Source organism: Fusarium verticillioides, chromosome 1 (genome assembly GCF_000149555.1).
Source record: "Fusarium verticillioides 7600 chromosome 1, whole genome shotgun sequence".
Classification (NCBI taxonomy): Eukaryota; Fungi; Ascomycota; class Sordariomycetes; order Hypocreales; family Nectriaceae; genus Fusarium; species Fusarium verticillioides.
The window spans coordinates 1,848,302-1,874,548 of NC_031675.1; the positions used below are offsets into that span (position 1 = coordinate 1,848,302).

General features: G+C 50.1%; 8 protein-coding genes across 14 annotated transcripts; 5 read left to right on the forward strand and 3 right to left on the reverse strand.

The window, feature by feature from the left end:
- Positions 1–40: 40 nt before the first annotated feature.
- On the reverse strand, positions 41–1,456 carry FVEG_14839 (hypothetical protein). Its single transcript, XM_018903851.1, has one exon. It carries the CDS (start codon positions 1,120–1,122, stop codon positions 790–792), a length of 333 nt encoding a protein of 110 aa, XP_018744300.1. The 5' UTR covers positions 1,123–1,456; the 3' UTR covers positions 41–789.
- Positions 1,457–1,745: 289 nt separating this feature from the next.
- Positions 1,746–4,218, forward strand: FVEG_01435 (hypothetical protein). Of its 4 annotated transcripts, XM_018888397.1 has the most exons (6): positions 1,761–2,138; positions 2,230–2,698; positions 2,845–2,965; positions 3,158–3,308; positions 3,358–3,779; positions 3,868–4,172. In XM_018888397.1, the coding sequence occupies exons 2-5, from the start codon at positions 2,479–2,481 to the stop codon at positions 3,508–3,510; spliced, it is 645 nt and encodes a 214-aa protein (XP_018744299.1). In that variant the 5' UTR covers positions 1,761–2,138; positions 2,230–2,478; the 3' UTR covers positions 3,511–3,779; positions 3,868–4,172. The 4 variants fall into 4 exon arrangements, with proteins under 4 accessions (XP_018744297.1, XP_018744296.1, XP_018744299.1 ...); XM_018888395.1 differs by having other exon boundaries at positions 1,746–2,138; positions 3,358–4,218; XM_018888396.1 differs by having other exon boundaries at positions 1,761–2,698.
- A 1,509-nt stretch (positions 4,219–5,727) lies between these two features.
- Positions 5,728–10,432, forward strand: FVEG_01434 (hypothetical protein). Its single transcript, XM_018888393.1, has 2 exons — positions 5,728–8,208; positions 8,306–10,432. Exons 1-2 carry the CDS (start codon positions 6,901–6,903, stop codon positions 9,320–9,322), a joined length of 2,325 nt encoding a protein of 774 aa, XP_018744295.1. The 5' UTR covers positions 5,728–6,900; the 3' UTR covers positions 9,323–10,432.
- Positions 10,433–11,133: 701 nt separating this feature from the next.
- FVEG_01433 (hypothetical protein) lies at positions 11,134–12,495 on the reverse strand (the record flags this gene model as incomplete). Its single annotated transcript, XM_018888392.1, has 4 exons — positions 11,134–11,283; positions 11,469–11,555; positions 11,952–11,990; positions 12,319–12,495. 4 exons carry the CDS (start codon positions 12,493–12,495, stop codon positions 11,134–11,136), a joined length of 453 nt encoding a protein of 150 aa, XP_018744294.1.
- A 687-nt stretch (positions 12,496–13,182) lies between these two features.
- Positions 13,183–14,843, forward strand: FVEG_01432 (hypothetical protein; the record flags this gene model as incomplete). The annotated part of the gene is made up of 2 exons (XM_018888391.1): positions 13,183–14,342; positions 14,399–14,843. 2 exons carry the CDS (start codon positions 13,183–13,185, stop codon positions 14,841–14,843), a joined length of 1,605 nt encoding a protein of 534 aa, XP_018744293.1.
- A 1,500-nt stretch (positions 14,844–16,343) lies between these two features.
- Positions 16,344–20,242, forward strand: FVEG_01431 (hypothetical protein; the record flags this gene model as incomplete). 3 transcript variants are annotated; one of them, XM_018888390.1, is made up of 2 exons in its annotated part: positions 16,344–18,574; positions 19,452–20,242. In XM_018888390.1, 2 exons carry the CDS (start codon positions 16,966–16,968, stop codon positions 19,466–19,468), a joined length of 1,626 nt encoding a protein of 541 aa, XP_018744292.1. In that variant the 3' UTR covers positions 19,469–20,242. The 3 variants fall into 3 exon arrangements, with proteins under 3 accessions (XP_018744292.1, XP_018744290.1, XP_018744291.1); XM_018888389.1 differs by lacking the exon at positions 19,452–20,242 and adding an exon at positions 18,655–19,449 and having other exon boundaries at positions 16,966–18,574; XM_018888388.1 differs by having other exon boundaries at positions 16,344–20,238.
- On the reverse strand, positions 20,031–25,441 carry FVEG_01430 (pre-mRNA-splicing factor clf-1). Its single transcript, XM_018888387.1, has one exon. It carries the CDS (start codon positions 22,713–22,715, stop codon positions 20,691–20,693), a length of 2,025 nt encoding a protein of 674 aa, XP_018744289.1. The 5' UTR covers positions 22,716–25,441; the 3' UTR covers positions 20,031–20,690.
- On the forward strand, positions 22,997–25,580 carry FVEG_01429 (hypothetical protein). 2 transcript variants are annotated; one of them, XM_018888386.1, is made up of 2 exons: positions 22,997–23,362; positions 23,449–25,580. In XM_018888386.1, exons 1-2 carry the CDS (start codon positions 23,313–23,315, stop codon positions 24,962–24,964), a joined length of 1,566 nt encoding a protein of 521 aa, XP_018744288.1. In that variant the 5' UTR covers positions 22,997–23,312; the 3' UTR covers positions 24,965–25,580. The 2 variants fall into 2 exon arrangements, with proteins under 2 accessions (XP_018744288.1, XP_018744287.1); XM_018888385.1 differs by having other exon boundaries at positions 23,477–25,580.
- The last annotated feature ends 667 nt before the right edge of the window (positions 25,581–26,247 follow it).

A 26,247-nucleotide genomic window follows, 5' to 3' on the forward strand; every position in this document is an offset into this window, starting at 1 on the left:
GGGGGGGGGGGTTAGGGTGCCCGGTGTAAGTTGGTTTAGTTAGTAGTCGATAAAGATCCGATACGAACAAGCCCAAGCACCAATGTAAGGGTCTCCCGTCTCTCGTAGTGGTAACTCTCACGAACGTGGTAGGTATGGACGCCGATCAAATAGACTGACTCAACGGATAGCTGCGTTTCGAATGATCAAGTGGATTTCTCTTCTTGTTCTGTTCTTAGCCTTGCTCTTGACATCGACTCTCGCTCGTCCTTCTCTTCGTCCCCTATGGCTGGCTGTGCTTACTCCTTCAAAGTCCGTCTCCGTACGATCAAGTCCCAGATTTTGTTGATAACTGGAAAGGCCAGTTCAAGGAGTAAGGTCCTTTCTAACACAGCTGCAAGATGAGATCAACAATCCTTGACCTGAGGCTAAGGCACCATGGTCCCCTAATTTATACTCCCAGGAATAGGCTAAAAATACTAGCCATAGCCGTCAAGTCAGATGTACAACTCTTATCGTCTCTCGCCCACCTGACATGATGTATTTCGGACCAAACGTGGAGGCCGTGGTCACTGGTCCCCATGTAGTTGTATGGAAGCTGGAATTGGACTTGGCTATACCAGTAGATCCAGAAAGTTGGCGGTAATGGTGGCCGCTATTTTCTGCTATGTCCGGTCTCCATCTGAGAGTTGATGCAAGATAGAAAAGACAGGGGAGGGTGTGGATGCGACTGTGTGTGTGGGCGCCAGGCTGAACGTGACTTGGGATTTAAGACACCAAGCCCAACCTACTGTCTGGGACTTTCAGGACTCATCGGGAATTGCTACATGCAATCGACTCCCCTCCCTCGAACTTCTTCTTCTGTGCTCGGTCATGCGCTGGACACTTTCCCATCCTTCTTCCCTCTCCCTGGCCACGCGCCCCAGCTCGAAGCCCACCATCATTGTCGCAGAATATCTCGAAGCGTCTGGTTGTCGTGAGAATCACTGAGCGGAGTGGTTCGGGGAGACTTGACTTGACTCTTGTCGGCCTGGTGACATTCGTATACCTAGACGAGAGTCCAAAGGTTTCTAGCAGTGTTTTCCGCCCACGTTCGGTGTTGTTACATATAGGGAAGAAACTTGGTGCGGGCTCGTTCATCATGGAGGGTATGGTATCAATCAGACTGCTCTTACAATCTCTCGTCTTAGTCTCCCTACGGATCGTGTCCGGCCCTCTACGGTCCGATCCTCAAGTGGTAAGTGGTAGCAGTAAACATGGAGCGCTCCGTCCTCCCGCTCCACTCCCGCCTGGACCCTTTCCTGTATGTAGATTTGTTTCAACTTCTAAAGCCTTGCACTGAAAGAGAATATGTTGGCTGTGCTTGTGAAGCCGTGGATGTGTGATATGCGGTTGGCTCTTTTTAGCTTGGGCAAAAAGCCTATGATCAGCCTCAAGATCTCTGAAACCTCCAGGTGCGTCTCAGGCTCTATCCTGCAAGGCCCCAAGCTCAGCTCAGCTCCGAAAGAGCCAGACAGAAGCTCTGAGCTCTGACTCTGAAGCCTTCCCATCCCTGGCCATATGCCTCTGTGTCATGCATGATCCTTCCCGTCCCCGCCAAAAGTGTCCGCTTGAGGCTTCCATCAATCAAAGGCGGCCCGTGCAAGGAAGATAGGGGAGCCACAGGTGGCACCAGACCCCCCAGGCTCGTTTCCACTCTCACGCAGCCAATCATATAATCTCCTGCGCTGCCTAACCTCAGCAAATGCTTCTGAGAGGACGGCATTACAGGAATCGATGGGATCCAATCCAAGGATAGAACCACACACCCAACCCCAACCCATCAACTTCCCAGCTTAGTGCCGCCCTCCACTATCAACGACCAACATCATCCCTTTCCAAACGCCCCGATAGACCACAGTCCCCATTCTCTTCTCTTTGGCGCGCAACATAGGTACTCCGGTCGACTTTTGTCACGCATCTATCTGCCTTTGCTCTTATCGCTGCCACCTTCGCCATTTTCGAGCGGTACGCGCGGTCGCCTGCAACCCCCTTGGCCCCAACACTCCAACCTCAGCCCCAGAGGACTCGTAGTCCTTCGTGCCTATTGAGGTTACTGTCACCTTGCGTAAAACAACATCGTCAACGACAGGTCTAAGCTCTATAGGCGACAGATCGCGGTAGGCAGCCAGCTTTGTCCGCCTTGTTAACCAAGGCTCTGCCTCTATATCATGGGTACTCGTCGACTGACCACATCAACCACGATGCCAGATTTTCCAAGGAAGTGGATATTACTGTTCCAAGTTATATTATTAGTTTTATACGAGGCCGCCTTTGTCGCCCGTCTTGCGTTAATCCCATCCCACCCTCCACCGCGTCTACGAACTGGACCTCCAGCCCGAATCTGGATCTCATCCTGAACCTGAACCTGCGCCGCACGATCGACCTAGCCGCTCCGTCCCTGTCCCGCGATCGCTGAACCTGTCCATTACGTTTCCGCCCCTCTGGTCCCCTGTTGCTATGGCCTCTTCCTCCTTCAGAGATTCGATAAACTCCCTCGGCTGGAGTCGCCGTGATGAGCCAGTAAATACTGCTCAGCAGAGCGGGTTACTCTCCTCACTTCAGAGTTTGAATCCCTTCCAAGGAGGCAGCGGTTATGTCCGTCTACCTACCACCGAAAGCTCCGGCGCACCTCTCCCTGCGCCCACTCGACGTGAAGAAGAGGAAGGATGGTTTGTTCGTGAGTCAGCCCTGGATGTTCTTTACCTATCGTCGTCGAGCACCCCTGCAGCGGGACATGTGCATTGCATCTGAGCCATGCCTTGAACCATGCATGTGATGCGGATGACATACCTCGTGGTTAGAAGCCACTAACCCAACTGGCAGTTAGTCGATGGGATCGCTTGTTGATCTTTGGGGCTTGTAACCTCGCTGCTGTGGCATGTTTCGTCATCTGCTTCACTCTATTCCCCGTACTCTCTCTCAGGCCACGCAAGTTTGTCATATTGTAAGTCGGAAATCCATGCACAACCCTTTCAGTCTGCCCCCTTCACCCTATATCACTTGTCAGTCTATGTCACGCGGCCTCGCTACTATGAGACCGCCTTGATTGTGACTAGTTTTCCCCATGATATGATGTCGTAGATTCGACATGGTGAATTTCAGAATCCCATTTAGAGACTAATGTGGGGCAATGCAGATGGTCGGTTGGATCACTAATGTTCCTGGCCTCCTTCGCTGCGGTAATGGGCCCCATGAACTACGTTTATCACCTTCTTTCGACACCTCGACTGCCGTTTACTGCGGCGTACTTCGGCTCTATCACGTTAACCCTGGTGTTTGCCTTGAAGGTGAGGTCCAGCTTGCGATGGGCTGAAGATTTTACTAACATACCGAAAGCTTCACAGCACCATTCTCACCTTATTCTCCGCTCTCGTTCAACTTGCCTGTCTGCTCTGGTACTTGATCAGTTACTTCCCTATGGGATCTACTGGACTGCGCTTTGCCACATCGTTTGGTGCAAGGCAAGCAACAGCATGGATGACTGGCTAGAAAAGTCCCTTGACTACAAGGAGTACAGAATTTTCGTACTTAATACGTTTCACGATGTTTCTAGGCTCCAAGGACCCAAGTCCTCCTGTACACCAACTGTCTGACTTGTGTAACATTAGCAGCAACTTGATCATAACGCCATGGATTCAGGCAGCAGTAGAACGGTTTTACGAGAACAGCTGTCGATTTAGGATAAAAGCAAATGCCTATGTATAATTTTTTTGTCATTATACATAGCATACTTGTAATCAAGTTTGAGTCTTGTTATGGTATGTACCCAGTCAAAGTACTCCAGTCATCGTTTGACACAGTAAACCCATTCATGTCCTCACATGGTCTTAATCTCTATTTTCCTAGTATATAATCAAGTCTCAGACTACTAAGGTACCTACTTGAGGATTTTGCACCAGTATCAGACAGTTTCCATGTGGTGATTGGCGATTAGGTAATCGTTGCCCTTTCGGGCAACTTGTCAGGTGCTGTATCCAATGAACAAACCCATATACAAGTTTGGCATTGGTTTGTAATGAAACCTGGGATTCTGCAGCTACTTGGATGTAAAGTGAATGAAACCTCAGAATTGGAAGATTACTAGGTAGGTACGCAGGTTTATCGCTGAATGGTTACCTAGTACTTTGAATACAACGGTGTTAGATCAGAAAAAAGTTCTTCTGAAATCGACAGGAAATTAACCTTATTAATCAGATACCTTGGCAGCTTCACAAATGCAATGACGTATGCTGTAATGGCCTTACGTTTAGGCTTTTGCGTTATGAATACAATTAGCGCACGAACTACCTATACCTATTTACGATTCGTATCTCTCGATTTGTTATTGAGCTGCCTAGGTGATTATTATTCGAAACTGATGAGATTCATGACTAATGGATGCCTTGCTGCCCTTTGTGTAAACATCTGCATGGGTGGTCTTTCGAGACGTATGCAGATTCTCATATATTTGCTCTGCCTGTTGACAACCTGCTGATTTGCTTCTTGGCGTGCTCGTGGATCGAACGTGACCTGATGTGTAGCCAGAAGTTGGGGAATTTCTAGACCGTTACCGTAGACTAAGCGTCCTGATTTTTGGCTCTGTGTGTTTTTATTTGCAATAAAGTCTGGCTTCTTACACGAGTTCCGGGGGATTCATTAAATGTCACACACTGGACCTGGCGGACTGCCCTTTATAGAGAAAACAGAGAAACCGCCAAGACTATTACCAGCTCCGAGGGTGTATGTATGTAACGACTAACCTCCAGATTGCCCACGCAGATCAGGCTTTCCCGGACAAAAGAGACCTGCAGAGACATGGTTATGTCTGGTGTGTTTGTGGTAATTGCAAATTTCTACGCATGAAACATAGCACGGCCAGCTCACTGTGTACGCAGCTGGTACCAGATGACGAAAACACGCTCAACAGAGCAAACATGGTAAAGCGAAAGGGTAAATAATCGATCGCATGGGTACAGTAATAACAAAGGTACTTCAGAAAAGCCGATTTATATTCGCGCAACTCCACCCGTCACGGTCATCCGGCTCCGGCTGAAGAGGTAGCTACTCATCATGCCCTTGTTTGCAGGCCTCTTCGGGGTCTCGGGTGCCATGACATCCATCCATGGATGACGGCGACTTCTGACAGTGAGGTGCATCCAGAGTGGAGCGCAAGCGAGAATAGGAAGCCTTGCCTTGCATCCCACTGAAAGATGAACCCGAGGCAGGTTGGTATGGTGTTCAGTGCCGGGGCGTCGGCCGCAGGGCTTTTGTCAATAAGGCTCGGGTCAGCGATACAGTGAGAGGCCCTCAAGGTATGTATTGTTACTCGGTGGATATGCAGAACCCCATCGCTGACTTGGGTTACTTGAACAATGGATGCATGCATTCACTGATTATAGTTAGGCATATCAGTGATGTAAGTCCTACTATGCATCTCTATCAGTCAGTCAATGACAAACATGCAAATCATGGAAGAAGAATACGATTGGATGTTAGAGTGCCGTATTCGGTGTTTGATAATTAAACTGCTGTTAGTGTCGAGTAAGTACATGCAGAGTATCGTAGAAATAAATGAGCCAAGATCAAACAAGAAGAGGAAGAGTAACATGGAAAGAATATTGATTATCGTTCTATGTGTTCATGGGCGTCTCGCGTGGGGAGAAGAAAAAATAATAATAATAAAAAGGGCCCCAGAGCGGAAAAGAATGTCCCTCTATCCTTTCAACCCGAACCCGTTCCCAAGTCCATCTCCCAAGGATTCCCGCTCGGCGCAGCGGTACCTTCTAAATCACTTAGTCGCGGTATATTTCTGTGGTACCGCCCGTCTGCGGATCAGAGAGGGGAAAGAAGTGCAGGGAAAAAAATTTATTATTCACACAACGCAAAAAATAACCTCCGGCCTTCTTTTTCTCATTCCCTGGTATCCGTGTGCCCTCTTTCTGTAAACCACAACTTCTCGCCTACTCAATTTAGAAAAGAGTTGCCGCTGAGGATAAGTTTGTATTGGTTTACGAATACTACGTCTCTTTGCCTCATCCTTCCCCCCTCCTCCCTCGTTCGTCCTTCTTCCCCTGCCTACCTATCCTCGGAATCATTTCTAAGCCCACCATCGATCATAACCAAAACCACCCCCGCCGCCGCCTGGCCTTGTGCTATTTCTCCCGATACCCTCGCGACGAAGCAACGTAACAAGCGAATACACCGGCCTCGGTTCTGTTTCTGGTGTCTGATTCTAGGCTACGAGTTCATTCAATCGACACGTCGTTGTTGTCCGACACGCTCTTATTTCCTATTTACGAGAGCAGGCAGGCAAAGCAGGACAGCCATTAGTAGCATAAGCATTTTTGGGTTTACTGCCTCGAAATTACCTACTGTTCACGCCAACCTTACTTTTTTTCCCTGTTGCCTCCCTTCGTCGAAACTTGGTCGCCTACTGCCCTAGGCTGCCAATTTTCGATTCAATAAACGCCTCTACGACATTGTAGAATCCTTCCCTCTTTCTTCCATCAGAAAGAAACATCTGTCACGGCTTTCGCCCACAATCCAACCGACTTACTGGTCGTCCATTTTGGCCTGAAGACCTCGGCTCAACGGAGACCTGACTCTCGGTTTTACACCCTCGTACTCGATACACACCCCCGAATTTCGACTCGTTGTCCGAGAATCTTATATCCCTGCGTCCTCAATATTTAGAGGTCTACAGATAGTCGCTGTATCGCACGTGGGTGCTTTGCCTCTCTCCTTGCGTGCAAGGGGTTGAGAGACATCCTGGGGTTTTCGATCCCTGAGCAATACATTGATTATTCTTTCTATTGTGACCAAGGTGATTTCGGCACCTTCAGCCCAGAACTTTCCTACCAGTTTAAGACGGCAAGCCTATCCTACAAGGCTCAACCTGAAATGAGTCCATCCGCCATCGTTGAGTCCAACGAAATGGCCAATCAATCGACATTTTCCTACGCACAAGCTGCGAAGGGTCAAGGCACTGCCCCTGCTTCGAATCCTGTAGCTGTCGCCGATACTGCTGCTCCTTCCCAGGATGCGCGAGCATCCATTGCCGATGACGATGTTCAGTCTCCCGCAACCGACGTGAAGTCGACTGCTGCTGCCACTGAGAACGCCAACTCTGAAGCTCCTGAGACCACGGAGCAACGCGCTGCCTTCTCTGAAAAACAAGGCCTCGAGAGTATACCTGGATCCGAGAGCGATGCCCGCTCCGAGTCGACACAAAGTAGACGAACAGACTCGAGGCGCGAAGATGATTCTGGAAGGTTAGAGCGCCCGTGGCGACGAAACGAGAAGACACCGGGGTCATCAAGCACTACTGCCCGGTCTGTAGACGAGCAGGACTCCCGAAAGTCTAGGCGAAATAAGAAGGGTAAGACTTCTGAGAAGCAACCCAGTGATCAGACGACAGAAAAGGAGCAGGAGGCAGCCCCTGAGGCCCCCAAGGTTGAGCTCTCAGAAGCACCTATCCCCAGCGTCAACATCTGGCATAAGCGAAAGGAGGCCCAGCAGGCCAAGTCTGTCAAACCTGCTCCCACACCTGCAGAAGCTACAGTGAATGGCACTTCATCTCGGGATGAGAAGAAGACCGAGGAATCTACTACAACGCCGTATACAAATGGCATCAAGACTCAGCAAAAGCCGGCCAGTACTGTGCGGCCGGAGCGCAATGGCCCACGGGGGTCGCGCATACATGAGAAGGATGGGAAGAACGAGGTTCCCCCATCCGTCGAGGATTCTACAGCATGGCCAACTCCTGAAACTGCAATCACGGCTATTAAGGAGGACAGTAAGAAGAAGGTCGCAGACAAGACACCTGAGAAATCAGACCGCTCTGATAAGGACAGTCAAGAAGATGGCAGCGCGTCAAAGCCCCGACAGAAATGGGTGGCTATGGACTATGTCCCCACAGTCAACTTCGAAACCCAGCTTCCTCAAATGCGTGGCTCTAAGCCACGGGGTGGTGCTCGTGGTAACCGAGATGCCGCTCCTCGAAGCATGGCCAACGGCGTAGCGGATAAAACCGCTTCTACCGCGCCTGCCAACAAGACCAATGACACCAAGCCCAAAGACAACACCAACAATGCCGCATCGCAAATGGCAGCCATCAAACGCGGAGCAGCGGATGGTGTTAACGGTCAGAAAAAGGCCCCTGCCAGCACTGGCTCCGAGAAGGCCAAAGATACGACAGCCCAGTCTTCGGTGAGTATTACGATGATGTCCCTGTGGAGCACAGCTATCTTGAGATTGCGCAAGTGCATTTGTTGTATAAGACGTGTACTGATTGCTTTTGGAATAGGAGTTTTCTCAAACTCGAGACAGGCATGATGGCCGCAGTGAGAGAGGTCGAGGCAATTACCGAGGACGAGGTGCCCATCACGGCCATTCACAATCTCAGCATGCCATCTCTGCATCCGGATTTCATGGCCAAGGCGCCAACGCTGCTAGATCTCAGGGTTACAGCCCCCCCTTGCGACAGGGTGGTCATGGTGGCATGTTCACGCCTCCTTCTCAGCGAGGCCGTGGTCGCAATGGCGCTAACAACTTCCATCGTGTATCAGTGCCGAACGGCGGATCTCGTATGCCTGTTGTGCAAGCTCAGTATTCGCCATATGATTATTCCATGGCCGCGCCCATGGGTGCAGTCCCTTTCCACTCCCTTCCATTTGATAACTTGCTCGTCCTCACGATCAAGACTCAAATTGAATATTATTTCTCCATTGAGAACCTCTGCAAAGACGAGTACCTTCGACAGCGCATGGATTCCCAGGGATTCGTCCCTCTCCACTTCATTAGTGCGTTCTCGCGCATCAAGCAGCTGACTGTGGACATGAACATCATCCGTGCTGCTTGTGAGGATTCGACCGAAGTCGACTACGTGGTTGGCGATGATGAGTGTGAGCGACTACGTCGGCGACACAACTGGGAGCATTTCGTTTATTCTATGGAAAATCGAGATGAGCTGGCCCGCAATGCTGGCCCTTCAAGCGTCACTTTCAAGAACAGACACTACCATTTCCCTGGCGGCCAATTTGACGACATCGCTGCTTTGCCATATGGCGCACATGCTTATCCTCATGGCCATGCTCTCCAACAATTCGCACCACACGACGCAAACGGCGTTGTTCCAAATGGCAACACGCAGCTTTCTGCGGCTGTTCCCGACTTCTCACCTTCCGGGACAATTCCCCTTGTTGGCCCTCAGGGTGAAGTCCAAGTCACCAGCGTTGAAGCTTTGACCAACGGTAATGCTGAGCAAACTGCGCCGCTTACCAACGGTGTGCATAGTGGGGAGGCTTACACAACGCAATCGTAGCCCCCCAGCGGAATGGAGTACCGGCTGTGGCAGAGATCTCTTATCATTTTCATGCTTGCAAAGTGGCGTATATGAGAGAGTTGCCCCCCCCCCTTCTTTTTTTCCTTTTGTTCCCCGCTGGGTCGATACGAATGACGCGATCCAGATTTATAAGTGTTTATGATTTTCATGCTGTGGCCCGGAGCTAGTGTCATGTTCACCATGAACCAGAGCATGCTACGATTGCGATTTCGTTTGTTCATAGGTCTTGAGTGAAGCAGGCCGTGTGGATGCCTCAAGGGTTCACATATAGCACTCGGCTATTCTGGGCCAGGGAGCAAACGGGTGGTCGGCGAGTGCTTGATAGGAACTTGCGTTGTACGTCATAGCGACACGGAGTCTATGCCTAAGATCACCTCCTATCAGAATCGCTTGAAGGAAGAGAACGACATACACGAGCCACAGCTATACGATACCCTGGTGTACGAGGCTACAATGAAAAGCCAGTAACCATTGGAGAGGAGAATTTGGAATGAAGGTTGGCTTAATAGCCTGATGTATTGGTTTCTGTTGGGGCGTATTCCAAGGATGGTTTTGTGAAATGCGAAGGCACGCTACAAGTTGGAAAGGAGTGCGCCAGAAACAGCACTACATTCGAGGGAGTGCGACTGGTGCTGGGTAGTTGTAGTCATAGGTCACAAGAGGCGAGCGGCAAGTGTTGCTGGATGATTGCTATACCCGCTACACTGGATGTTCACGGGGGGTGGTCGATTACGACGGCATATTTAAAAGGGTTATCATCGTCATCCCGGATGAAAGAAAAAGGCATGGGTGGAAAAGCATATGGGCGTACGGTGACATTTAGCTGAACTGCAGCATCTCTTTTTTTTCTCGACTGCATATGAAAGGGGTTCAAGGATGGTTTCAATTTGGACTTGGTTCTGATTTTACTCATGGTTTCTGATATTGGAGGGGACTCTCCAAGTTTTGCTCAAAAGAAATACGGAGTTTTTTTATTCCGGTTTCAAATGTTGTACAATAGTTTCATTATAAAAGAAAGAAAAAATTATGTCGAGAAACAAGAGGCTTCTGCTAGTATTGAAACCTCCTGGGTGCTGCTGTATTAATGCTGCCCATGAAAGGTGGATGATTATCACGATTACTATCAGCAGCTCGCGATTGCTAATGGATGGTAGGTATAGGTAAGTTTGCTTCGGAATACTGTCTACTGTAGGAAGCGCAATGGATTATTGTAATGTGTGTGAGTTCGGATTGCATGAGCATGGATATTTTGTCTGCCATTGTTGTTTCATTCATTCATTCATAAGAATCATAAGAATCATACTGGCTGTCATGACAAGCAAGACCTGGTAGTTCATCATGTTGGCGGGGTTGAGGGTTGAGGGGTTATCTATTAACTTTAGGGTAGCTGAATTGCATGGCCCGCACTGGACACTTGTGTCGTGAGGAGGATACAATTTTAAAGATCGGTCTTTACATCTCAAACTAACTCCTACCACAGGATATCATCAAATATCATCACCTTGTTAATGTCTTATGACTTTCTTGTGATGGTGAATCAGGTCTGGACGCCCCGATTGAGGATCATCGGATCATGGGAAGATACGTCGAAAAAGTGTTGCAGGTAACAGCTGTCCTAACATTCTACGATTGACTGCCTCCCCAAGCTGATATGACCTTGGCAGTAGAGCGAGGGGATGGATGTATTGCTGTCTACAATTCCAGACTGAACAAAGTAGCCAACGCTCATTGAGAAAGAAGGAAAAGAAGCGAGACGCATTGCTGGCGGCTACCCAAGAAGCGGCTCGAAATCATACTTGCCAGCTAAGTACGTACATAGACTGACACGGCATAACATGGTTGCTGGCGATATCGTTCAGAGGCACATACCCAAATGACATCCTGCTGGGCCTGGAAATGACAGTGTCCCGTTCATCCACGCTGGCCTTTGTTCGGGCGTACTATAAAGCCAGGCGTATGCTTCGCAATGGGAATATATCCGGAGCTAACAGCGGGAGCGAAGGACATGAAGAATCCATATAGCTAGTTGACTGATGTATGTCACGAAACATATGTTGTTTGGGACTAGGGCATGATCGACTTGGCATGATGATTCTACAAGGTGGAGAAGAGCCTTGTTACTTACTACCTTGATATGGAGAGTCCATGTCATTATCCATACGGAGATTCTGGTCCGGTGAGTCATTGTGTGCTGATCTCCTTTCCGTATATCCTGAAGCACTACGGAGTAGTCTACGTGGAAGATGTCGAGATGAAGCAAAATTACCATCCGTTGTCGGCAAGATGAGGCCATTGTGAGGTTTGGGCAAGAGCTCACAAACCGGCCATTTCAAGGATGAGCCGCATGATGGAACCCCGGCCCCGGTGAACGAGATTGAGGCGAGTCAGGGCCAAGGTGTGATGAAGGAGACGCAAAATACCGTGACCACCTAGAGAAAGGGAATGAAGCTATCGTCAGGACACATTGGCCGATGGATCAACTGGGCATCAACAACACGGCAGCGGTGCGTGCCTTGCAGAAATGTCAAAGCCGGAGCATGCCCGGGAGTCGGGTCCCCAGAAATTACCTAAAGTGGAAATGGCTGAACAAGACCTGCAGATTGCGTACCTCCACAGCAGCGGGCAGCATTACGTCAAGGAAGCGTCGCTAGAAATTGTAAACATGACAGCCTCATTAGCGGCGAATGGGACAGCAACAGCAAATTTAGTGCCTACCTATAGCTTGTTGTGGGATGAGTTTGCGGGGATGTAGCACCTCTAAAGCGGAAATTGTCTAAGTTGTTAAGATACTACCTTACTTTAGACACTCAGGTACAGGCAAAGATATTGGATTAATTAATTGACAAGCAACAAAGAAGACTTTGATAGAGACTTTGCCATGTGCGCAATGAAATCTGGAGAGGGGAAAATGGGAAAACAAATTGCCATCCCAACGCATTGACAGTGATTAACCTACTGACTACGGAGTAACTTACGATGAGACAGTCTCTCCCCCCTGTTCTGTTCGTGTAAGTGATGGCTGAAGAGTCTTTCTTCACCTTGCCGCCACCAAAATACGTCCTCATGCAGAGAAGCTTCCAAATTCTGCTCTGAATCTCGATATAAGCCGCCTGATTCGTCATTGATCCCGAATGCCGTGACATATTCCACATGGGGCCAGGCTAGGATATTGACTTGGGTGAATAAAGTGATCGACATACAAGGTTGAATTTCGATGCTTTCTCGGACCGCCATGTTGGAAACATTCAGCCTCCCCACGTCATCATAGCTAGGGAAATCATCTTTGGACTGCTGTATCGTCCTGACACGGCCATTATGAGTGGTTCACAAACTTACCCCGTCCCCTCGACTGCAGAACTCGTCGAGTTACAGTCATTTCACGAACCCGATATATACTACTTGTGGGTCCGGGGAAAACAAAAAGGTTGAGGGGGGCGAGACTCAGCTCTGATACAATATCGGTCCGGAAGGAAATAGAGATGGGAAAATCAGCCGCGAGCTGGAGACTGATGTGAGATTCGGAGCCGACCTCCGGTTGGTCTGGGGAAGAAGGCTTGGTGCTTGTGGTCGGTATGCCTTCATCTGGAGAACTTGACGTCAACTTAACTCAACCAAGGCCACTGTGGTGGAGATTCTTCTCCTCGAGGGTGAGAATTGCATGTTAGAAAACAAAACATTTCATCATGATGCTTAAAGAATGCGTAGGGCTTGAGAACTTATAAATAAAGCATGCGCCCAAGGCCTCTATTGCTACCAGCTCAGACATATAGCGCTTTGGCTACCTACATTCTCCCATCTCATCACTTTCCAACCACCTACAAGAGCGCCAAAGCTACAAGATGACCGCTCAAGTGGGTAGAGCCCTCTCCTACATGACATTCAAGCCCGATATGGGCACCAGCAAACATGAAGCTCCTTATCTCAATGAAGAAGGCTATGTCGACTTCTCGCCCGACGATCTCGAGAACCCGCGAAACTGGTCCCCCAAGAGGAGATGGGCCATTACCTGTATCGCAGTTTTTCTCGCAATGAACGGAAACTTTGCATCAAGCATATTTTCTGGCAGCATCGACTCTGTTGTGGAAGAGTTTGGAGTATCAGAGGTTGCTGCAAGCTTGACAACGACAATGTTTTTGCTCGGCTTCTGCGCAGGGCCCTTTGTCTTTGCGCCTCTTTCGGAGTTTTACGGTCGTCGGTGGATATTTCACATCACTTTTCTTGCCTATATGGCCCTCAACTTTCTCTGCTCGTTCCCTACAAACTTCGGATCACTACTCGTTGGACGATTCTTGGCTGGTGTCTTTATCTCTGCGCCTCTGAGCACCGCGCCGGGCGTTCTGGTGGACCTCTGGGACCCTATTGAGCGAGGAAACGCCACAGGAATCTTCAGCTTGGCTTCCTGGGTTGGCCCATCACTTGGGCCGGTGGTGTCCGGTTTCGTCCAGCTCAAGAAGAACTGGCGATGGGGCATGTACTCCGTCTTATGGCTCGGAGCTTTGACGGTGCTTCTCATGTTCTTAATCCCCGAGACGCATGCGCCGACTATTCTGGCGAAAAAGGCAAAGCGTGCCCGAAAGTCTGGAGTTGCTGGTTATGAAAAGGTTATAATGGAGGGAGAAGAAGATAAGCCTTCCCTCGCCCACGTCTACAAGCTGGCCCTCACGCGACCTTGGATTCTCATGTTCGACTTGATCTCTCTCCTCTGCTCTATCTACACTTGCATCGTATTCACTCTTCAGTTCATGCTCTTCAGCATCTACCCTATTGTATTCAGAGACATGAGAGGCTGGAACGCTGGCGTTTCGCAGCTCCCTCTCCTCGGCCAGGTCGTTGGGGCTGTTCTTGGAGCCATCGTCATCTTCGTTGACAGCGAGCGGCGGCGAAGCAAGGAGGCGGCTGGCAAGACGCTGCTGCCAGAGGATCGGCTTCTCATGGCTATGTTTGGAGGTGTTGCGTTCCCTATCACCATGTTCTGGCTCGCATGGTCTGCTAATTACAAGTGAGTCTCCAGCTTTCCATCTTTCTATACGAGTAACAGCAACTAATACATGACAGCGCTGTTCCTTGGATTGTCCCGACTCTTGCGGGCACTTTCCTCTCTGCCGCTCTAATGCTCGTCTACGTTGCTGTAATCAACTATCTTACCGACACATATGCCCAATACGCAGCTTCCGTCATAGCTGCCAACACAGTTGCTCGATCGGCTGGAAGTGCTGCCGCTCCCTTATTTACGACACAGATGTTCACTGCTCTTGGTGTAGGTGGTGGAGGTTCTCTTATCGGCGGAGTTGCGACTCTTCTGGCATTGATCCCGTTTGTTTTCTTCTGGCACGGCGCTCGTATCCGGAGAAAGAGCAAATATGCCCTTGTGGAGCCTGATAAAATGGAGAAGATGGACGAGGAAGCCGATCCTACGGACTATGGTGTTCAAGCCGAAGAGACTCAGCACACAGGTGATATGGATGAGCCAGCACACAGCAAGCGTTCCGAGGATGCATGAGAAGGAGAAAGTTTGACGGCGTTTTGGCCTACGGAATTTGTATATTACCAATAATATGTAATGGAGAGACTAAAAGTGGTATGAAATTGGGTTTTCTTTCAGCCATCAGGAGTTCTGGGCCCATCACAGAAGGATGTAATGGTTTGGTATGATCCATATAAGGTTATTTTAGACTTAACTTTGTTCATCGTTAAGGATGTTACTGCGGAATCGGTTATATAGCTTATAAGATCTTGCGCTTTCAGATCGATTTCTTTTAGTTTACTTTGGTCACTGAATCCAATTGCGGTCCGCCATCTCGACATGACAGGAAAGATGCTCGTCTGTTGACTACCTAGGTACCTAGTATGTAGGCTATCGCTACGTCAGTGGTGACATAAAACAGACATATGAAACACAGCCAGGTCAATCTGATAATATTTACCAGATGGCGAGTCATTTTTTTTTGCCGATAAGGCTGAATTGCAAAAAGCGCGGTGTTCGAACGGCCTGACCTACCAGGTCGAGTTTACAAGCCCCCGACACGGCTTGTATATCTACACAGTAACAAGGGCGTGGGCGTCATTCATAACATACAGGTCTTCCACAGCGGGCATGACAAACAAAGAATTCTGGATCTGGTGATGAAATTTGATAAATCTGATACACACAGGCACCATTGGTAGTTGATGTGTTGTGGCTGATGCAATAAGGACACGGCTGAGCTGGTCATGAACTCTCATCAGCAGGCATCCTGGTATCCTCTGTTGCGTCACATGTTGTGTCTCAAGTACCATGTCACGCCAAAAGTCAAAGTTAGACAGGGACACGGGATGGGCTGAAAGAAAAGCGGCGATTGGTTGATCTAAACTCCCGCCCGGCTCGTCTTACGCTCAGCCGTTGGATTTAGACCAAGTTTCACAAGGTGACAAGCGTTTCTAGAAAAGAACAACTCATCAGAGTGGCGAAATGGGTTCGAGGACAAGCACCGCATCGAATATGCAGGTTTTCGAGGTAGCACGAACCTAGGGTGTTCCTTCGAGGAACGACTTCTGAGCCTCACTTTGCAGAGATTGAGAAGATCTTTGCTGCTTCAAGTGAGATCTGGGGACGGCATATCCTAGTTTTGGGAGCCAATTACCAAGGTCGGAGTGTTTGGAAGAGAGCCTCACTCTGAACAATGCCTACGGGGGCTCAGTCAAATCCATGGATCAAGACCAAGGGCGGGCCCGTCGACCTGGTCAAAGGTTGTTAATGCTGACTTCTCCAAAAGGGCGGAGAAGAGCCGGCTTCGATTTTATCTCCGGAGCTGTTGTTTCAATAGAATATACTCGGTGTTGCCGGGCGTTGAGATGTTGCAAAGTGGAAATAACTGCATGATAACTGTGGCGCAAGGCGAACCTAAGAAACGAATCTACCTACCTAAGCCAGCCTGCGCTGTGGACGCTGGACGCCCAGCCGGTGCCCAGCTGGGTATCAAGTGCCACTGCCCCAGCGCCCAGCGCGCCCAAGAGCTTCTAGTGGGCCTCACAAGGCCGCAACCCCTGTCGAATAGCGTCAGCGTTGTGCGTCCAGGTTGAGGTATACCCTTCCTCATTACGTCGTTTGTTTCGCCCCGCTTGTACGGTTGAAAGCTACAAGGGCGGAGGAGAGAGAGTCTTGGTTGTTAAGCAGAACATGTTTTGATGGACAACTTGTGTTTGTGTAGCGGATTGATAGATTTGTGTGTTGTGAAGAAAACAAAGATATTTAGGACAGAAGATGTACGGCCTGGTTTATAAAGGCCAAATGTTGAGAGTTAAACCTTTTAAAGCTTGCTCAAGCTGAGTTGAGTTGCGGGAACGGAAACAGGCATGAGCGATTCTACTACCTTAGTAGGTACATACCGTACTCCCCCTTGTCGCAGCATCAAAGGACCCTGTTTTTGCTTGGCTGGGTTGCGGCGGGGTTTCTCTTGCTGCTTCTCTGACTTATCCCTCCCGCCACATCCTCGTCCTTTTCCTCTTTACATCGACAGAACCCGTCAACTCGGTATTGTAACATTATCGCTTATCATCACCATAAAGCCACCTTGAATTATAACCAACACCAACTATTACACCGCTGCACAACATAGTAGCGACATAAACCGCACACCATCCTCATGTCAAACTACGACCCGTACGATCGGGATTACTCTCGCCGCTATGTGCGGGAGGAGCGTCGAGAAGAACCCCGCTATCTCGACCCTCGAGATTCCTTCAACTCAAAGACTCATCGGGAGATCGTTCCTCGCGGTCGTGAGGACAGCGATCTATCGATAGAAGAGGTCAGACGGGACTTTCCCCCTCCTGGTACCCGTGATATTCGCCGGGCCCGATCCGCCGGCCCAAACTACTACGAGGAAGAATATGAGTATCGCCGAGGCTACGACCCTCGCGATCGCGACTATGACCGCCGTTCCCACAGAGGCCACTCCAGTCCATACTACGAAGATGAAGAGCGCGAGCGTAAGCACAAACCCAAGGGCATGTCCAAGAATGAGAAGATCATCGCAGCCGTCGCCGGTGCCGCCCTTTTGGCGGGTGGTAAGGAACTATACGATCGCCGCGAAGCCAAGGAGGAGCGCACTGAAGTCCAACGCAATCCTCTGTCAACTGCAGCTCTTGCTGGAGTCGGTGCCTTGGCTGCCTACCAGGGTGCACAATTCTACAACAAGCAGCAGGCCAAGAAGGATCAAAAGGCCAACATGATCCTTCAACGCGGCCGCGACGGCTATTATAGTGATTACTACTCTGATGAGGACGAAAGCCCAAGGGAGAAGAAGGGACACAAGAACTTTCTCGAGAGTGCTATCGCAGCTACAGGTCTCGGCGCAGCTGTCAAGAGTCTCACTGGTGGCGGCGGAGACGATACCAGGAGTCGCCGGGGAGGTAGTCCTTCCAGCGAAAGATCTCGTTCTCACGCCGGTGGTGGCAGCGGCGCCAACAAGATTCAAAAGGCGGCTATGGCTTCCCTCCTTGCCGGTGCCACAGAGGCCTTTCGTGTTGCCAAGGAGCCTGGCGGCTGGAAGGGTGAAAAGACGAAGCGTATTCTCACCGCCGCTGCAGGTGCTGCTGCTGTCGACACCGCAACTGATGACAAGGGAGGAAAGCTAGGCTTGGCTGAGTCTGTGATTGGTGGCTTAGTCGGCAACCGCCTAATTCGTGGTTCCAGAAATGATATCGAGGAGGATCGCAAGACTGGCCGCAGCCGCTCGCGCTCGCGAGCTCGCTCCAAGTCTCAGGGTGGTGGCAGTGGAGGCGCAAGCGGTCTTGCTGCTCTTGCAACCGCTGGCTTGGGTGCCCTGGGCGCAAAGAAGGTTCTTGATCGATCTCGATCGCGATCCAGAAGCCGTAGGGGACGAAGTGCCTCATATAGTCCATCCCCAGACAGGCGCCGTCAGCGAAGCCGCAGCCGTAGTGTTGTTGACAAAGCTCGCAACGGTTTGGCCAAACTAGGCCTTGGAGCTGGAGCTGGCGCTGCCGCTGATGACTACCACCGGCGCGACCAAGATGACTTTAGCGATCGCGGTGGCAGCCGTTCCCGCCGATACTCGGACGATATGTACGATGACCGTCGATATGGAACCAATCGAGATTATTACGACGATGATAGATCATTCAAGAGCAAGCCCCGAGAGAGAAGACGAGGAGGGCGTTCTGATTATTCCTCTTCGTCATCAGACCTAGGGGATTCTGATGAGGATGAGAAGCGGGCGAAAAAAATGAGAGGTAAGCAAGTTATCACCACCGGTTTAGCGGCAGTAGCCACTATACACGCAGCGCACGAGGTATATTCTAGCATGGAAAAGAGAAACGCACGGCACAAAGCAGTCAAGGAAGGGCGGTTGAGTGAGATGGAAGCCAAAAAGCTCAAGACGAAAGCAATCATGCAAGACGCCGCATCAGTCGGTATTGCTGCTATGGGCATCAAGGGAGCCATCTCCGAGATGAAGGAAGCCAAAGAGCTGACACACGAGTGCAAAAATTTCCAACAAGAGAAGGCTCGTCGTCATGAGAAGCGAGTGCAAAGGCGCTTACGACAACAGTCAATGAGTGACGGCAGGAGGAGAGCAGACAGCTGGGCTCCTCCGTCTCGACGGGATGGGTACGACTCGGATATCGAGTATGAATACTTTGACCCTCAAGACTACGGAAGCAAACCTTACAGAGGCAACACCTTCCCAGCAGAGCCGTATGGTACAGACACTTACAGAAGGAATCCCAACGGTCTGCCATCTCCTTACTAAGAACCTGACTGGGTGTTGGGCGGCATCCACGCTTACTCACCTATACCACTACAAACATCTTAAATCATGACTTATGACGAGACGACTTATTTGGCTCATGAGAAGCTTGGGCCAACCAAACAGCGTTTTTCCTTTGGACGCATGGCAATGAACCCCCCCAGAGAGTAATTGGAAGACTAGAAAGAGAAGGAAACGGTGTGAATATGGCCTGTTGCGCTGCGTGGTGTGGCTGGCATTCGTTTTACTGAAATTCCTTTGCATCAGATAGATGAAGCAGATTTGCTTTCTCCCCGCAACCTCTCCCACGTTTGTTTCACATGTGTATTCAAGACGAAGACTAACGACGATGATTAAAATAGACCATCGCCGATACTAAGCCAGTGGCCCGATCCCGGCAGGCACAGAAGAAAAAACGAAACTATATCTCGGCACACCGGCACATACGTGCATATCTGTCCAACGATGAGCTGCTCTATTCTGGTAAAGTTGATGAATGGGGTAGGGTCTAGTCGAGGGCTCAAAACGGGGAAACAAGCGAGAGTGGCACGAGTTGACCCAACGAGATGGGAAGAGAGGGGCGGTAAGAAAGGATCGGGACGCAAATGTGGTGTTAACAAATCACTATATGCACGATGATGAAGTGGTGGGAATTCGGGTAGGCGGTTTCGGGAAGAACGGCTTTTTGGAACGACGGGGGCTTGCAGATCAAGACTCGGCGATTGGACCAAGTGCGACAAGAAATCAGGAATGAGCCTGGATGAAGATGGCAAGACATCTCTTGAAAGTTAAAGGTGTATAGGCATACGAAGAGATGTACGTGGATGGTATGATATTTTTGTTTTTTCTTCTTCTCCTTTTGCCATGTTTGGATATCTGGATGAATAGCTTGTTATGCTGGATAGCAGATGATGAGGTTTACGGGTGTCGATTTACCGGCCCCCAGAATACCTTGACGAATCATGACCTATGATGAACGACTCTGGCTTATAATAAACCATGTTACGTCTTTGGTGTTGATGAAGCGATATTCAGCTGTTGCTGGGTAATGTGAATGACAGCGGCTTCCAACAATTAGGTATAGACAAAAGTGAAAACAGTTTGTTCTCCCTTGATCTTACTACAGTCTTCCAATCACTATTCCGTACCTGTCGCTCATCGTTTGATATCCCGTACGTACTCCAGTAAACTCGACGATGCTTACACCCTGGCCGAATTAGTGTGTGATTCTTGTTTCTAACAGATCTGAGCTCAGCTCTGTAACGTCATCAAGCTATGACGTCACTTATCAAGTGTCCATTTCACTGACAGCTCAGCCTAGCAGCTGAGGTTGTTCAATCACGAGGTGGTTTCAAGGTATGTAGCCCACGCCGAGTGGAAGTAGTCTGTAGAGGAGTTAAGTCAATCGCTTTTACGCAAGGACAAGAGGCTTTTGGTCCCCAACACCAGGCAGCCCGGTGTTGTGTGGTGGTACATATTCTCGCGATTGGACACAAAAACTGACGCCTCAGTTGATACCGTGATAAATGCTCATTACTGTCTATAGGACACAGCACTGTAGACCAGCTTTGGTGGCCGAATGCTCATACTCGGGCTCAATCTCATGCGCCAAGACCTCCACCCGCCTGTTGTTTCCAGCTCTGCGCCATGGCCAGAAGATTGGACACGTCAGCGGCCTGCTTATCATCAGCAGGGAAGACATAGTCGATGTATTCCTCCCACGAGTCGTCGTCCAGCTTTCTTCGGCGCTTCGTCTTGCGTGGCATTTGTTTCTGCACAGCCTCCACATCCTCCGCTGAGCCGTGTGTACGCTCGAAAGATAACCAGGCGTTGAGTAACGAAACGCACTCTTCCTTGAGATCTCGGTCTCGCATGCTCCTGTGTGCTCGCTTGAATACCTTGCGTGCTCGCTCCTTGGCCTCTTCGCTGACTGGCTGTTCCTCATCACCCTCCTCCTCTTCATCTTCGGGGATGTTGATCTCAAAGTGCGCGTAACTGATCCATACCTTAACGTGGTCCGTCTTTTCAAGTAGGCGCTCGTAAAGGTCTCGCGTCCGCTCGTATTCACCTTCTTCCTCCTCAAAATCGATGTACGCCTTCCATAGGAGCTCAGGCATGTCAAGCTGTTGTTGCTGGACAGCAAGCTCAAAGATGGCGCGTGTACGGTCCAGATCATCCAGACCCCGCTCAAGTTCGGCAAACTTGATCCATGTCTGACAATTTGCTGGGTTATATTCGATGTGCTTCTCATACAGAGTGCGACACCGCACGAACTCGAATAGTTTTCGTTCAAGGTCAACGTAACCGTTGAAGATCTTGTCCTTTGGGCACATGCCAATCGCGCGTCCAAGAAGCTTTCGCGCTGCGGTAAGTTCACCCTGTCTGATTTCGAAATGCGCCGCCATGAGCCAGATTTTAGCAAACGTGAACCTCTTGTGTGGGATCAGACCCAAGCACGTGTTGTAAATCTGCCGTGTCCTTTCAACATCCTGTCCCTCCATCTCTTCCCATATAGCGTAGAAGATCCAGAGATAGATGTATCGCCTCCAGTGCCGCTTTTCCATTGTTGGTGGAACCTGAGCAACAGCCCTCTCGTATATATCTCGAATTCTGTCAGAGTCCTGTGAAGTCTCTTCGAGCTTTGCGTAGTCGAACCAGGCGTCGTAGTTCTTGGGGTTCTCTTTGATAAGCTCCTCGTAATATACCCTCCTCTTGGACAGCACAACATCTTCCACTCCGTCCTTGTCGCCAAATTGTTTCTCGAATGTTGTGTATGCCTTGTGCAAAATCATCGACCTCGATCTTGGTAGTCGGTCCAGGGCATACTTGTATATCGCACGAGCGCGCTCATACTCTTTGAGCTTGGCCTCGAAACGAGCATATGCAATAAACAATTTCTCGTCGACGAAGTCATCTCCCAATGCCTCCACGGCCTCCCCAAAGACTTCCCGCACTTGGTCGCTGGTACCAAACTCCTCCTCAAACTTGGCCCACTTGATCCAATTCCGGGGCTCGGGGTGAATCATGGTAAAGGTCCGAAAGATTTCTCTTGCTCGCTCGAATTCGCCATATCGCTTCTCAAGCTTTATATACGAGCTCCATGCCGCTTCATCTGGCTGCCATTGCATCCATCGATCAAATACTTGTCGAGTTCCAGGAATGTTGCCCAACATCTCCTCCATGTAGACATATTTATACCAGAGCTTGTCAACGCGCGGCAAGCGAGTGACGGCACGATCCAGGAGATTACGCGCGTGGTTGATGTTCCTCGCCTTCATCTCCGACTCGATGTACCGAATCCATAGCTGAACATTATTGGGATGTGCGTCGAGTGCGCGCTCAAAGACGGACCGGGCGCGGGCAAATTCCTTCTGCTCCAACTCCCACTGAGCATATCTCAACCAGTTGTTGAGGTTGAGTCGATTGCGTCGCACATAGTCCTCGAACTCTTTTCTCTTCCGTCCTTGAAACTCGTGAAGCTCTTCCAAATCAGCAAATCGTTGAGTGGGGGCCTGCACTCCGACTTCTTGCCGGTCGACAGCTTCTCTTAAAAGCTGTTCGGCACTGATTTGAACAGGCGCGGCGGCCTTGTTCTTCACCCTCGGTGGCCCTCTAGACGACTCCATCGTACGATCGCCAAGTTTCGAGGGCTTAGGTTGATAAGTGGCGATTATTGTTTGGAGTGAACAGAGTTTAGATGAAAAGGAGAGTTGAGGTGATGAAATAAAGTTGAAAGTCAACAGCGACGCGACAGAGCAAGGCGCAAAAGTGTGTGGACAGCCAACGAATTACAATTTGATGTGACAGATAGGCCCACTTTATCTTGTGGCGTTCAGTAGCCTCGCAGCCTAGAAGTGGAAGTATTTATAGGCAGGTACCGTACTAGTCAAGACAAATTACCTACTCCACAACCTACTCAAGTATCTTGCGACAATCACCGTTGCTCATTCACAGCATCCTTCCTACACACGACGCCACTATGTCGACTGTCGCAGACGACCTCCTCAACGATTTTGGAAGCTCCGGCGATGAGGCCGAAGAAGAGCTCAACGACGGCCTCATCAAGGATGAAGAGGCAACCGCCGGCAACCGTGACGCCATGGAGTTGGATGGCGATGCTGAGAGAAAGGTCGACGAAGATTCGGATGATGGATTGAACGACAGAGAAGATTCCGAAGCAACAAAAGTAAAGGTCGAGAAGATGCAACTTGGAGGAGTAAAGGATGTTAGAAGCGTTGCCAGCCTCATGCAAACGCTTGAACCAGTTCTCGAGGTTAGTACTACCCCCTTCAGACCGAGCCGCATCAACGGTCGCATCTTGATGGACGATTCGTTTACATCAGTTCTTTTGACGGATAGCCCTGACGTATTGCCTCGAACGCTACAGAGAATCGCACATTACCGATCGCAAGCCGCGACGCAGAGTACCAATGTCGGAAACATCGAAGATCATCCCGAGTATCATCTTCTGACGCAGTCCAACAGCCTTTCAACCCAGATCGATGGCGAGGTTGTCCTCGTTCATAAGTTCATTCGCGACCACTACTCGACGAGGTTTCCCGAGCTCGAGCGACTTGTTACTACGCCACTAGAATATGCCAAGGTCGTTGCTATCATCGGAAATGGTCCGTTGGATTCGGAGAGTATTAAGGCTCTGCAGACTTCGACTAACAACCCGCTTGGAATAACACTCAAGTCCGTCCTTGATGGGCCGTCACTCATGATAGTGACGGTCGAGGCCACCACATCAAAGGGCCACGAGATGACACCCGAAGAGCTTCAGCGCGTCTACAAGGCATGCGATATGGTGATTGCCCTCAACAAGGCCAAGCAGACTCTCGCCGAGTACGTGCAGTCGCGCATGAACATTTTTGCGCCAAATCTGACAGCCCTTGTTGGTTCTCTTACGGCCGCCCAACTCCTCAACGCGGCAGGCGGACTGACAGGTCTCTCCAAGACGCCTGCTTGCAACATCGCCTCTTGGGGATCCAAGAAGAAGCACTCGGGGCTTGCTACGAATATAGGTGTTCGGCAGCAGGGCTACCTTTACAACTCGGAGATGATCCGAGGCATTCCTACCGACTTGAAGAAGCAAGCCTTGAGAATCGTGTCGGCCAAGCTAGTTCTGGCTGCCCGGGTTGATCGCACACACTCCAGTCCGGATGGATCCACAGGGGAGGAGCTCAAATCAGCATGTCTTGAACGCCTTGAGAAGCTGACAGAGCCACCTCCCAACAAAGGACAGCGTGCGCTCCCTGTGCCAGACGATAAGCCATCCCGCAAGCGAGGTGGACGACGTGCTCGCAAGGCTAAGGAGGCTCTCGCTATGACTGATCTTCGTAAGCAACAGAACCGTATGGCATTTGGCAAGGAGGAAAGGGAGGTCGGATATGGCACTGGCGAGTCAACTGTTGGTATGGGCATGATTGGTCAGTCCAACGACGGCCGCATTCGCAGCACCCAGATAGACCAGCGCACACGCGCAAAGCTCAGTGCCAAAAACAAGGGCTGGGGCGGAAACAGCACCGTGGGTGGTGCTGCGTCGTCTATCGGTGGCTTTGGCCAAGCGTCTAATATTGATCTACGAGGGCGCGGCTTACGAGCGTCGGGAGTTGGCAGCACCATCGGTTCAGCAACCGGCATAGCATCATCTTTGTCATTCACGCCCGTCCAAGGTCTGGAGCTCGTTGACCCCAAGATGCAGGCAGAACTCAGCAAGAAGCGCAAGGCCGAGGAGGACCGTTGGTTCAAGGGCGGCAGCTTCACACAGGTCGGAGGGTTGTCAGATGGAAGCGTTTTCAAGGTGCCGGCGCTCCCAGCAGCCAAACGTGTCGATACAGGCGCAACCAAAACGAATACCTCGGCATCAAAATAATTACGGCCTCAGTATCATTCCTACACCACGGCAACTTAGTGCTTCAGGGGTCACTGCGTGGCTTGGTTGTCATGGGAAAGTTCAGGGTTGTCATGGGAAAGCAAACATTTGCATCATGATGATCATGTATTACTGTACAACGGCTTGCGGTTCGGGGAACCGGTCCTGTAACAACCCCGCGCGCAGGATTACTACGGCGCTACCAACTACGACGATCAGCGAGGAATACGTTGGCAGAGTGTAAGGTAAGAAACAGGCGGGCATTTCATTCGGGCAGGCGTTTGGCGAGAACGGCGTTTCAGGGAGAGGATCTATGAATCCCAGGAGCAGAGCAGAATGGGAAAGTAATTAGCACTCTAGCTCTGGTAGTTTCGAATGGGTCTGACTGGTAATTACGACATGCTGTCCTTGATCCGGAATGTGATTAAACACGAGACCGTAATGTCGAGAAACCGGCTTAGATAGAGCTCGAAACAAAGGCAAAGTCGTTAGTAGGTTCAAGTTTGCCGTGCAGTACTCCATACAAGTCAGTAGTTGACACGGGCACCGGGGTGTCTAGTCCAAAAACGGGCTGGCCAAGGAAAAATATAAATCACAAATCTCGATCGATCGACAGTGATCAGCAAAGTTGACCATCAACGTGACCTGTCAAACGGGCAACATGGTCGTAGCATTATTGGTCCTTTCTCTGACGGAAAGGATTCTACGTCGCATCACGAGAGGCCCTTTGTGCTATGCATAGGTATTCCTTTACTTTCGCAGTTACACTAGGGCCATGCTCCTAGATTCCGGACGTATTCACTTATGTACATTAGCATGGCGCGGCCGTTTACTATTGCTCTTCAGCCGGAGTGAGGGTTAAAACAAGTTCCAAGTTCCAAGTTGCCTATCAAGTCACAGACACAGCCACAGTTACAGTTACAGGGTAACAGTACAGTTTATGCATATGTACATTACCTAGTACTGTAGTTGTTCTTGTCTCGACAAGGATACGACGATACCGGCACACCGCCAGAAACATCTGTTTCAGGGTATCGAGATATGATGATTTTGTCTCAGTGCTCTCTCTACGACGCATTGGTCCTCCAGCTGTTCCAATGCCACATAGTTATTGGAACAGACGAGCAAAGTTGGCATGGCGCACCCTCAAAGTCGACTTGACTGATCGAGGATCCATTTCCTTGTTTCTAGGCGATACCACTATATGCCTTAGGAAGATAGGTGGGGGTGTCAGAGAGCACCAGTTTATCTGTGGTAGTATATATATTGTAAATGAAGAGTAG